Consider the following 12,010-nt stretch of genomic DNA (forward strand, 5'->3'; position numbering starts at 1 on the left):
GACAAGAGAGCGCACCATCTCTGCACATCTATGAGAGAGCATTAGAAGGCCAGGAGCAGAAAATGGGAATCAAGAGCTGGAAGCAGCTGGACAGAGAAAAGAACCAGGTTTGTCATAGGAAGGTCGTGTTGGTGCTCGCGAGCGGGGCAGGGCAGGAGGTAGGGGTGACACTCACTCTGAGAAACAAAGCAAGAGAGGAGTAGGGCACTGCAGCAAGCCCCCAGAGATGGCCCACAAAGCCAGCACCCCTGACTCCCAGGGAAGGACTGGGGTGTCCAGGCCCAAGTTCTGGGCGGAATGGTACCGCAGCAGCAGACGATTTATAGCTATGCAATAGTCTATAAATTTTGCTCCGGCTTCCCCTCTCTCCCCAGCCATCCTGGCAGCTGCTCTTGGCTGGGGGCCGTCCCACACCTAAGGCAGGAGGACGGCAGCCACAGAGGAAAAGGCCGCTGGAGTCGATCAGCTCTAGGCTCCAACTGGTTATGAAAGTGGAAAGTACGTGTGGAAAATGCTGGAGTATGCACGCTGGCATCCTCTGATGCAGGTGACTCTGATGCCGTCAGAAGCATGCCAGAACAGACTGGGGCAAAGTCAGTCATGCCAAAGATTTTCTTTAATAAAACCGGCCAAAGTTTTAAAAACATATACACGCAAATCTTGCTCCAGAGGTTAGCTTCTCTGTTTGCATGCCAAAAAATAGGTAGTTAATATTTTATTAGATGGATGCTATTGTTATTAAAATTGCACTTTTCACAGGACTTTGTTGAATTAAAATGTGTATTTTTTCCACCCACAGGGACTATACCCGAGATGATAAGCATATGTTGTACAAAAATGAAGAATGATGTAAAAAATATATAAAAGAAAAAAACATTTTTTTCTTAAACACCAATTAGATAATGACTTCCAAACTATATTATTACTAAAATTCAAAAAAGGCAAAGGATAAAGTCAGGATAAAGTTAAAAAATAAATAAATAAAATGAAATGTATGTATTGCTAAGGCTGTCAGTCACTCTGATGACCTCGAAGGAGTATTCTGGATGCCTGATCAAGACAGCAGCTACTGGGTCCTCCAACTGGTCCCTGGTGGCACAAGGGCTTAAGACACAGCACTATGAAGCTGTCTGCAGCCTCTGTAGCACGAGTTCGATCCCCAGCTGGCCAGGCTGGTGACCCACATGGGGCAGCAGACCTCTCCTGTCTCACCTGCTGCTCCCCTCAGCAGTGCATTTCAGTCAATCCACCTGTTCTGTTGCCCATTCTGTCTCTGGTGAATCCTCTCACCTCCCCACACCTTTGGCCTGTACCCCAGTTCTTGTATGCATAAATAAATACATCTTTTTTAAAAAAGGCAGCAGCTACTCACACTTTCTGGCAGCGTGGGGCAAATTCTATGCACATCTATGAGATCATGCCCGCCTGGAGAGGGCATAATCACAAACCCAACCTTTCTTCTAGGATGCAAACATTGGAGGGTACAACTGAGGCTAGAGAGGATATGGGACCCCCACTTAAGCTTAAGGAACCTGATTAAAAATGAGCCAAAGGAACACAGAAAAAGGTGTTGAAGGGGCACAGCTCATTTGTATGGGTCCCCCCATATATCAAAGCCAAGGTTCAAACTCTAGCAGGTGTTGATTTTGAGCACCTGATCCTACTTGTCATTAAGCAGTAGCCTGCCTTTCAGCTTATGCTCTTGATGCACCAGGAAAAGAAAACAATTTCTTAAAAATTAAAATCTGTGCCCCCTTGCAAACTCTTGCACATTTATGTGCAGATCTGATTTTATGACTCAGCCCAGCCTGTTGATTTAGTCTAACCTTTGGAAATTGAAATTGATAAACTAAAAAAACAAAATGTTTATGATCAAGGAATGGAGAAAGGGGTATACTGGAAATATTTCTTTGGGTTGTTATGACAACGGAACAAGCCATCACAACAACATTCTTTCTTTTCCATCTGTCAGATTTTGGCTTGACAGAGTCTTAAGAAACACTCAATGTCCACCCTGAAGATGAAACAGAGCAAAAATGTTATGCGGAATCTGATAGATTCTTGGCTTCACTTAAAGTCCTTCTAGAACTCATACACTCTTTACCACAACTCCTTCCTCTTGCCATGGGCTGACTCCCTGGCCGGGATGATGGACTGGATTGTGTGGTGGGGGAAGCAAGTCCACCCTGAATGTCACAGGGTCACTCTCTGAGTGTGTGGCATGTCCTGTTCTCATGCACTGTCCTGTGGTCTCACAAAGATTGGGGCTACAGGTGGAAACCCAAAGAATGAGGAGGCTTGCTTCCCTGCTAGCTGAGCAGGGCTGAAAGGCAGTGCATGTGCAGGACCATGCCAGGTGATGAGGAAGTAGGCTGAAGGCCTTCTCCACGGTAGTGTCCAGATCAGACAACTTGTAGCCAGCTGCTGAGCCCCAAGCCTTGTTTGTCATGGCCTGGCCGAAGAGCCCTTCAGTTCCCTACAACTATTTTCCCACAAATTAGACAGGACTAGGTGGACAGTGATTGTTCCAGAATGAGCACTCTGGAAGCTGAGCCAGCCAAGAAGAGGAGGGGTTCTGGCCTCCTCACGCTGGAACCTCACACATGTGATGTTCTGCTAATGAGTTGGGTGCTGTCTTTCTTTCCAGCCCAGTTAGTGCTCACTTAACAGGGTTAAGGACGACACATGGGCCTCCCCGGTGGTGCAGGTGTTAAGTCTCAGCACTATCAAAAGCAATCACTGGTCACTGCAGCCTGAGTTCGATCCCCGGCCGGCCAGGAAGCAGACCCACATGGCGGAGCAGACCTCTCCTGTCTCGCCGGCTGCTCCCCTCAGCAGTGTATTTCATTCACTCCGCCTGTTCTGTTCCCCATTCTGTCTCTGATAAATCCTCTTACCACCATCATTCCCGCACTGCACCTCTGGCCTACACCCCAGTTCTTGTATGCATAAAATGAAATAAATCTTAAAAAAAAGAAAGAAAACGACATATAGCAAACCCAGGTCCTCGAATAACATCATTCCTTTCACTGGTGGCCAGGTTGCTTTTTCCTCATATTTCAGGACCTGCCATACTGGCTTATGTGATCCATAAACAAAGGGTCCAAGAGACCCCAAATGACAAGGCTGAGTTGAGGCTTTCTAGAAGTGTGTTGTTAAAGGAGTAAGAGGAGAGGAGCAGAAGGTGTTCCCTGCAGTCCGCAGTGTGGCCTGGGAAGGCCATCTGGGTGTGAGATGATCCACTGCATGGTGTGTGTTTATCTTTCACCCACGTGAGGGTGCAGGCGCATGAAGTGAGCACATGACTTCTCCCCAGCTCGGGTGCCCGTGACTTGGTGGGCAGCCCTAGCAGGCACTCCCACACCTACTTGAAATCCTGAGGATTTCTGATGAATCAACTGGCCTGGGAGGGGGTGAGCACATGAGGGTGGGCGGGGTCTGGCTTTAGTACCACCCTTCTTAAGGAACATTCATCAAAGGCGAGCACTTGAGCCAAGGAACCCCATTTCATAGCCAGGCAAAATGGTGGTCATCTCAGGGGATACTTTGGAAAGCATAGGAAGCCTGACTCCCTCCCCTTTTGGTTCGTGCCTCCTCCTTCCTGAGGATGAGAAAAATAGAAGCTACTTTCAGCTCCCCTTCTCCAGGAAGGAAGCCCGGTGGGGAGCTGGGGCTTGACCGGCCTGCTCCTCTTCCCAGATATTCTCAGGCTGGACCTTCCCTGTCTAACACTATTAACCCAGAACAAACTCCTTGGGGACTGTGTATCCCCACTTCCACCCCAGGTGGGCCCTAGGTTTGCAGCCTTCACCCCTTGCCTAACAGTTCTGAGAAGTCTCACACTCTTCTCCCCCAAGTCAAGCTAGAGAATGCTACAGCCAGAGAGGGAAGGGGTGTGGAGCAGGGAGGGGGTGCCCAGAGAAAACAGGCGGTTACCAGAGTGCTGAGGAAATCCAAGCCTGGTCACTGAAGGGTTATTACTCATTCTTAGCTTCCAGGGGCCCAGCCTGGAGAACTCTCTCCGAATTCCCCAGTGCCCAGGAGCTTGGAGAGCCGCCCTGCGCCCAGCACCAGCTGCAGGGCCGAAGACAGGGCCTGCTTCCTGAGCTGATGGGAGCGACCAACACCGACATTCAAAACTAATAGTTAACTGAAAAAACGGTGCGAGTGGCGTGGCGGGGATAGTGGCTGCCATGCAGAGAGCATCCTGAGGGAGCCGGACGTGCCACTGGGGGAGCAGAGGGCGGGGCCCATGGGTGGTGGCCTTCTGAGGAACTCCTCACTGATTCACATTGTCCCTTCCCTTCTTTTCCTCCCTCATTTTCCACAGTTGAGAGCCACATTTCCTCCCCAAAGCCCAGTTCTTGGACTTTTGCATTTCTGGCACTTCTTCCCAGATGGACTTCTCAGCCTCCTCTGCTTCTCCTGGTCGGCAGGCCGTCTCTGGCTGGAACATGCATCTCAGCCCTTTCTGGAGTTGCAGCCACTGCTCCTGCTTCTGTGTCCCCAGTTCCAGAGGGAAGAAGGTTCTGAGTCAGTATTTTGAAATGATGAAAATGCCAGGAATTTTTTTTTAAGTTCAGAATGAACACAAATCCCTATTTGCATCTCCTTCCACATCTTCCTTGATGAGTGATACGGGCTTTGCAAGTCACTGATCGTGACTGTTGGGACGTGGGTGGCATCCTCCCAGGCATGAGTGTGTGTGATTCTGTGCGACTGACTTAACACCAAGAGGAAGAGGTCCCTTCAGGACAAGTTTGTGCTCTGTAGCAGGTCTTGCAGGCTTGCCAGGAACTGGCTGGGCCCACCTGGAGCTCCTCGCTCCGGCTCTACTTTGCCCTCTCTGCTCAGCGATTCCTGCAGGTGATCCCCACCGATTCCTGCAGGTGATCCCCACTGCTCCCTTTGCTTTTGTACAACTATTTTGCCTGGAATGTGCTTTTTGGCAGCTCTCTGCCAGAACTCTGCAGCTCACAGAGGGAGTCCCCTATGGTCTGTGGCACTCACTGCCTCAAGTGAGCCTTGGCAAGGTGGGACTAGGTGGTCTGCATACTCCCTCCTCCCCCTCACCATCCTCTTGGAGGTCTATGTCTCTCATCCCTGTTTCCTTAGCATATAGCAAATGCCAGGCACAAAGCAGTATGGGTGGGAAGCAGGCTGAGAACTGGAGAAGTAGTACCTCGACTCACACAATCGGTGCACTTCACAAACCTCTCCTCTCAGCTGCCCACCAACTGGCACCTTGACCGGAGAGGAGCTTCCTCTTCAACCCTAGGCTATCACCTGTCATCCAGACTTCAAGTTGACCAAGACCGCCATCAAATATGTCAGCGGAAGGAGTTCAAGTGGTACCTGAGCTTGTCAGCGATGAAGATGACCCTCCTTTCCAGAAGCAGGGAGGCAAAAACACAGAGCAGGTGGCGGACGCTAAGCGAGGAGAAGAGAGACTCGAAATCCACATGTTCAAGCCGGGAGTCCAGTGGGCGGCAAAGTTCAATCACCTGCAGGGAGAAGGGGACAGGCATGAGGAGGGGCCTGGCCCCCTCAGCCTGGGGCTCCCAGGGCCTCGGCAGGGGTGGCCCAGTGGCTTGGGTGGGGGGCGGAGAGAGAAAGGGGAAAAAAAGGCAAACAGAGGGATGGGGAAGAGAAAGGCTCCCCTGGCGGTGAAGGACCTGGACTCCCCAGGGGGGTGAGAGGACTGCTCAAATGCCCGACCCTCAGAGTCCCACGGGAAAGCACCTGTCTTGGGAGGCTCGTGACCTGCTGGGGTGGAAACACAGGCAGGCGGGCGACCAGCAGATCAGACCACTTCCCGGTGCGTGTGCAGCTTGTGTGCTGAGTGGGAATCTCTGCTTGGCCCCTCCTCATTGAAATGTTCCTGAATTCATCTCCAGGCGCTACCCATGTGCACGCCTTTCTCCTGAGCTAGTGGATGCCTTCCTGGTGAGTGGACACTGCTTCTGACTCCTGGCTCTGCACCTGCCCAGGGCTGCCCACACAGCCCTTGCATCTGGCAAGGGACCGGTGAGGGGGACTGCTGCGCTCTGTGCTGGGGAACTGCACTGTTCCAGAATAGCCTGGCCTGTCTGCACCTCATCCTCAAGGATGGGATTCAGAACTCAAGGCTGAATGGGACTTGCCTTCTCGCGCACACGCTATCACATAAAGGGATGGGAAGGATGAAGACAAACTCTTTCATCAACTCCCAGCCACATGAGGAAAGCCTTCAATGTCTAGAATGAATGAGAAGTAGTACCTTGTCTTCCCTGAAAGGAACCTGTTTTATTTTATAAAGTTAGAGGGACAGACAAAAGCGTAAATGCACTTGACTACATCTTGTGTGGGAGCCGAGCTACTGAGAGAAGAAAGGATGTCCCAGGACAGGCCCCTAACCTGTGAGGCCAACGCAACACAAAGAAAGCCAGGTGCTCCCATGGCCTGGTTCTGGGGGTGGCTTCTGGACTGGGTCCTGTGCTGGGGGCTGGACTTGGGGTGGAATTTAAGATGGTAGAGGGGCAAGATGAATTCGTGGAATTCATCTTGACAGCCCACCGGAAGCCAGGCCCTGGGGTCACAGGGACTGTGCTGTCTGGGCCACTGAATCCCCTAGGAGAGGAAAGGACTCTTACCTCAGTTCCTGAGCCTGGCAAGAAGTTCTTGACCATGATGGTTTTGCCCAGGGCTGGGAAGGGGGCCTCCATGACACTCCTCATGAGGGGCTGGACCAGGGCAGGAGAGATGCCTCTCCGTTTTTCCACCTCATCCAAGATCTGCGAGGGTCAGAAAAGCAGTCCGCTATGCTGGGGTCAGGGGACCAGGTGGAGCTCTGTTTTGGTGAGGTGGGCCTGCTACACTGTGGGGCCTGGGGATGAGAGAATCGTGGGGGCCCTGCTGTCCTCATCAGACCGACTCACAGTCTTCCACTCTCTGTGTTATTGCCCCAACCCTTCTCCCCTCTGTAACCCACTCCTTTGCTAAGTGGCTGGAGTTCTCCCACTAAAGGGGGACGTAGGTGATATGACTTTTTAGGCATAAATGAAGCAACATCACCCCAATGGGATAAAAATTGGTTCTTGGGGGTGGTGATGAAAAAACTTAGCCATTATGGTTTGTAGCCCTTTAAGGGACCACAATAGATGAACAGATATATGGTATATCCACAGATTTAAACTCTATGGGGGATAACCATCAAGGAATGCAAACCCAAACCACATGAGATACCACCTCACATCATTAAGCTGGTCTACAATAAAAAGACAACAACAACAAGTGTTGGCAAGGAAGTAGGGAATCTGGAACGCTTAACACTGCTGGTAGGAATGTCAAATAGTGAACCCCCTTTGGAAAACAGTCTGGCAGCTCCTCAAAAGGTGAAATATAGAGTAACCCTACAACTCAGCAATTCCACTCCTAGTTACCCAAGAGAAGTGAAAACATGTTCATGCAAAAACTAGTATATTAATGTATATATGGTGTATTAATAGTATAGCATATTAATATTCATAACATAGTATATTAATGTTCATAACAGCATTATTTTTAAGTCAAAAAATAGAAACACAGTAATACCCATCAACTGATCCACTTATAATAAACTGTGATATCCATATAATGGATTATTACTTGGCTTGGCCACTGAGCATCATGTTCTTAAAGTTCATCCATGTTTTACCTTGTACACTGCTTATGGGGATGCGAACTGGTCCAACCACTACGGAAAGCCCTGTGGAGGACCCTCAAATTATCAAAAGTGGACCTACCATTAGACCCAGCAATTCCACTCCTAGGAATCTACCCAAAGGACACAAAAACACTAATTTGAAAGGAAACCTGCACTCCTATGTTTACTGCAGCACTATTTACAATAGCCATGATATGGATACAATCTAAATGCCCCAAAACAGATCACCAGATCAAGAAGATGTGGTACATATACAGAATGGAATACTACTCAGCAATCAAAAAAGATAAACTCGTGCACTCACAGCAACATGGATGGAGTTGGAAGGAATTATGCTCAGTGAAGTAAGTCAGAAGGAAAAGGAAAAATATTGAATGGTTTCACTTATAGGACAATTATATGGGAACCAAATAAGGAATCAGGAAAAAAAAGACAAAACTAGCTGGTTAATGATAAATCTGAGACATCCAGCAGGGGAGAAGTAGGGAGAGAGGTCAAAACGGGAGGGGAGAGCACAAGAGACTGTGGTGACCATATGGCAATTCCTGTCTTGATCTATTGGCCCATTTTCCCAAAAAGAGGACCAAATTAGAGTTAGATTTTGATAGATTCAGAGCACTATTACATTAAACCCCACACACATGCACACAATACATACATACACAGATACATATCCATCCATCCATCCGATCGTCCATCCATCCATCCAGCCATCCAGCCATCATGGGGGCCTTTTTGTCCAGCAAGCATTAATAAGACAAAAGACAATGCTTAGAAGGAAAGTAAAACATAGAAAATTCTGGGAAGACCCTCTGTCCCTCCCATCTCAACCATGAAGAGACCATCTCTCTTCTCCCACCTCCTGGGTCCTGACCTTTACCAACTCTTATTTCCTGTCCCAAAGATAGAGGACAGAGGTAGGGTGAGGGGAAGAAGAAGACAAGGAGTAGGATCATAAAAGTACCATGTCCTCCTGGGCCCTGCCTTGTCCCCTATCACTCCCTTCCTTGGGGCCCAAGTCCTCACCTTTGAAAAGAGGCTGAAGCACCCCAGGCGGCTCACGATGCAGTAGACTTCGGGAAGACGTTTCCCTTTGCCACCAGGCTTTGAGAGTGAAACAAAGGACATGGTGAGTGTGATCCCCTCAGGGGAGGAAAGAACCCACTGGTGTTTGAGTGGTTCTCGGTTACCAGGTATTTCCACATACTGTACCTTTTGAAAACCCATTAGGTAAGTAGTGACTGATACCCCAGTTTACAGCTGGGTGACCCTTCTAGTCACGTAGTATATATATTTATATTTTTATAAATTTGGTTTTTGTATTTAGTTCCTTTTTTTCCCTCTCCACCCCTATATTTATTTTCTTACATTGTTAATTTCTGGACAGTATTTGATTTATCCCTCCGGTGTAGTCCCGTAGTTCTCCCACCACCACAGCACCCGTGATCCATCACCACAGTCCTCTGTGCTCTTCCCGCCCTGATTCTGACCTTCTCTCTCCCCCTCCCCTGCTAGATGCCTCAGATATGGTCAGCTTGCAAGTTCTGTCTTTTTCCTGACCCTTTGTTTGGTTTCTCTGTATTCTACGTATAAGTGAAACTCTCTGATATTTATCTTTTTTCTTCTGACTTATTTCACTTAGCATATATATTTTTATTATGCAGGCAGGACCAAACGAAGGATGTTGTGCACACAGTAGGTGCTCAACGTGGCCAATGGAACATGAAGCAAGGAGGCTTAACTTGTCTATCCAAATGACTGTAGTTCTGCTTAAGGAGTTACCTGGATACCACATGCCTATTTTAATGATAATTCCAAAGGAAAAATCTATATTAATACTTTAATTTTATCAGTGGAAATTATTATCCTGTTTAACTTTTACAATTATTATCCATACTTTTCATTCACAAATTTATTTATCTCATTCACTAATTTATTCAACAAATATTTACTGAATGCCCAGGCATTATTCTGGACCTTATCTATCAGCTGATTGCTAAGAGTCAGGTACACTCTTGGAGGAAAACGCTTAGCCCCTACTAAAGATTTTCAAAAGAATGGGTTTCAAAAAGACAAATTCTAAACTATTTTAGCATGGTTGTTTCACTGGAGCACTTTTCTGACTTTTAAAGATGATTACTCTGGGGGCCTCCCAGGTGGCGCAGCGGTTGAGCGCTGGGTTGCGAAGCTGCCCGCGGCCTCTGCGGCGCCGGTTCGATCCCCGGCTGCTCCCCGGCCACCGGAGGAGGGTCCCACATGGTGCGCAGACCTCTCCTGCCGCCCGCTGCTCCCCTCAGCAGTGTACTTCGGTCCTTCTGCCTGCTCTGCTCCCCGCTCTGGCTCTGGTGAATTCTCTCACCCTCCCGGCTTCTGACTGTACCCAGTGCATGTATAAACCAACCAAACAAACAAACAAATAGATAAATAAATAAGACATGCCTCTAGAAAATTAAAAAAAAAAAATAAATAAAGATGATTACTCTGAAGGAGACACTTTTTTTTTAAGTCTTTTTTTTTAATTAACCATTAATTATTTTATTTTATTTTTTAAAAGATTTTATGTATTTATTTATTTATACAAGCACTGGGTACAGTCAGAAGCGCGGGAGGGTGAGAGAATCCACCAGAGCCAGAGCGGGGAGCAGAGCAGGCAGAAGGACCAAAGTACACTGCCGAGGGGAGCAGCGGGCGGCAGGAGAGGTCTGCGCGCCATGGGGGACCCTCCTCTGGTGGCCAGGGAGCAGCCGGGGATTGAACCAGAGCCACAGAGGCTGCAGGCAGCCTTGCAACCCAGCGCTCAACCGCTGTGCCACCGGGGAGGCCCTCTGAAGGAGACACTCTTGAATTATCTACGTCATCAACAATAACATCATCCTACGTGAAGCCTCAGCAACCATTACGAAGGTCTCTCTGATCTGCCAGGGTCTGTTTAGCATGATTTACTAGTAAGGACATTGGCTTAAGGAGAGAAAGGTACTTTATTATGTGAGGAAAACAATACAGTAACTGTCTTCTTCCCCCAGGAGACGGAGGTGTTAGCCCCTGTACCAGTAAGACTCAGGAGAGCCCCCCAGATCTCCTTCCAGGTCTTTAACTCCCTGCATCCGCCTGCTGCCTCCCTGCTGCCTGCCCCAGAGGCCAAGGATGCGTGCAGGCCCCACACAGATCCGGAGCCGGCCGACAGCTGTGAGACTCACCAGCAGTCTTCGGCAGTAACCGAACCTTCTGCTCCCGTCTTCTCCAGTTAAGACAAATGAGAAGGTCTCACTGCGGGAGGGAAAACAAAATGCATTACAGAGCCAAGTGAGACAGGACCGGGGCATGCTACGCCTCTGGTCACCCACGGCTTCGGAGTTGGCATCGGGGAGCAGGTGCGGCCTGCGCCCTGAACGCTCATGTGATTGCCTCCCGGACTGCACACAACACCGCGGCCGTGTGCTGGGAGTGTGCTAGCGGCGCTGCCTCCAATCAGCCGGAGCACGAGGAGGTGGTGGGTGACCCGGGACGTGACCCAGTGAGGGGGCAGGTGAAGCAGGCACTGATCTGTGTCACTCTGGAGCTGCACCTGGCGAGGCGCTCATGGGGACCTGTCCACCGTGAGGCCTGGACTGTCCTTGAAGACCTCGGGCTGACTTCAAGGAACACAGTGACCCTCGGACACACCTGCTGAGTCTGATCAACTGGTGAGATGCCTGAAAGTAAAAATCGTGCTGACAGCATGAGCTGCAGCAAGAGCGCAAGCCTAGCTGAGGCTGAGTAATGGCTGGGGGGCTGGTGAGGGAAAGTTTCCGGAGCGCTGGGCAAGAGAGGGTGACAGGCAGTGCTTCCCTGGAGTTTCCAAGACTCAGACTTACCTCCGTGCCCCTCACGAAGGCTCACCTGAAAAACACATTCCCAACTGAGCGGGAAGCCTGGGAATCTATACACTCAGCAGGATCATTCATACCTTCAGAGAAGTTTCATTTGTTAATTTTTTTTGCATAGAAGAACTGGGGTATAGGCCGAGGTGCTGGGGTGGGTGTGAGAGGATTCACCAGAGACAGAGTGGGGAGCAGAACAGGCAGACTGATTGAAATCCACTGCTGAGGGGAGCAGCGGGAGAGACAGGAGAGGTCTGCTGTGCTATGTGGGTCAGCTCCTGGCCAGGGATCGAACTCAGGTCATGGTGGTGGCAGCACTGAGACTTAACCCCTAGGCCATCAGGGAGGCCCCAGGAAAGTTTTGAAAGCACCAGGGCAAGGACATCTCTAGGCACAGGCCCATCAGCATTGCTTAGCAGCAGCAGTAATTCTGGGGCTGCCAACTCTGACCACATCTTTAGTTTTC

At 49.5% G+C, this 12,010-nt stretch overlaps 1 protein-coding gene across 2 annotated transcripts in view; it reads right to left on the reverse strand.

Moving 5' to 3' along the window:
• Window positions 1-12,010, reverse strand: part of DENND2A (DENN domain containing 2A) — a gene marked incomplete at its 3' end in the record, with an annotated part of 49,973 nt that overhangs the window by 12,093 nt on the left and 25,870 nt on the right. For both annotated transcript variants that reach the window (XM_084229961.1, XM_084229960.1), the window contains exons 9-12: window positions 10,882-10,951; window positions 8,711-8,788; window positions 6,633-6,773; window positions 5,356-5,504 (exon numbers count right to left, since the gene is read on the reverse strand). In XM_084229961.1, the coding sequence (XP_084086087.1) occupies window positions 5,356-5,504; window positions 6,633-6,773; window positions 8,711-8,788; window positions 10,882-10,951 (438 nt within the window). The remainder of the gene's footprint in view (window positions 1-5,355; window positions 5,505-6,632; window positions 6,774-8,710; window positions 8,789-10,881; window positions 10,952-12,010) is intronic.

This window comes from Talpa europaea (assembly GCF_964194135.1).
Source record: "Talpa europaea genome assembly, chromosome: 3".
NCBI lineage: Eukaryota > Metazoa > Chordata > Mammalia > Eulipotyphla > Talpidae > Talpa > Talpa europaea.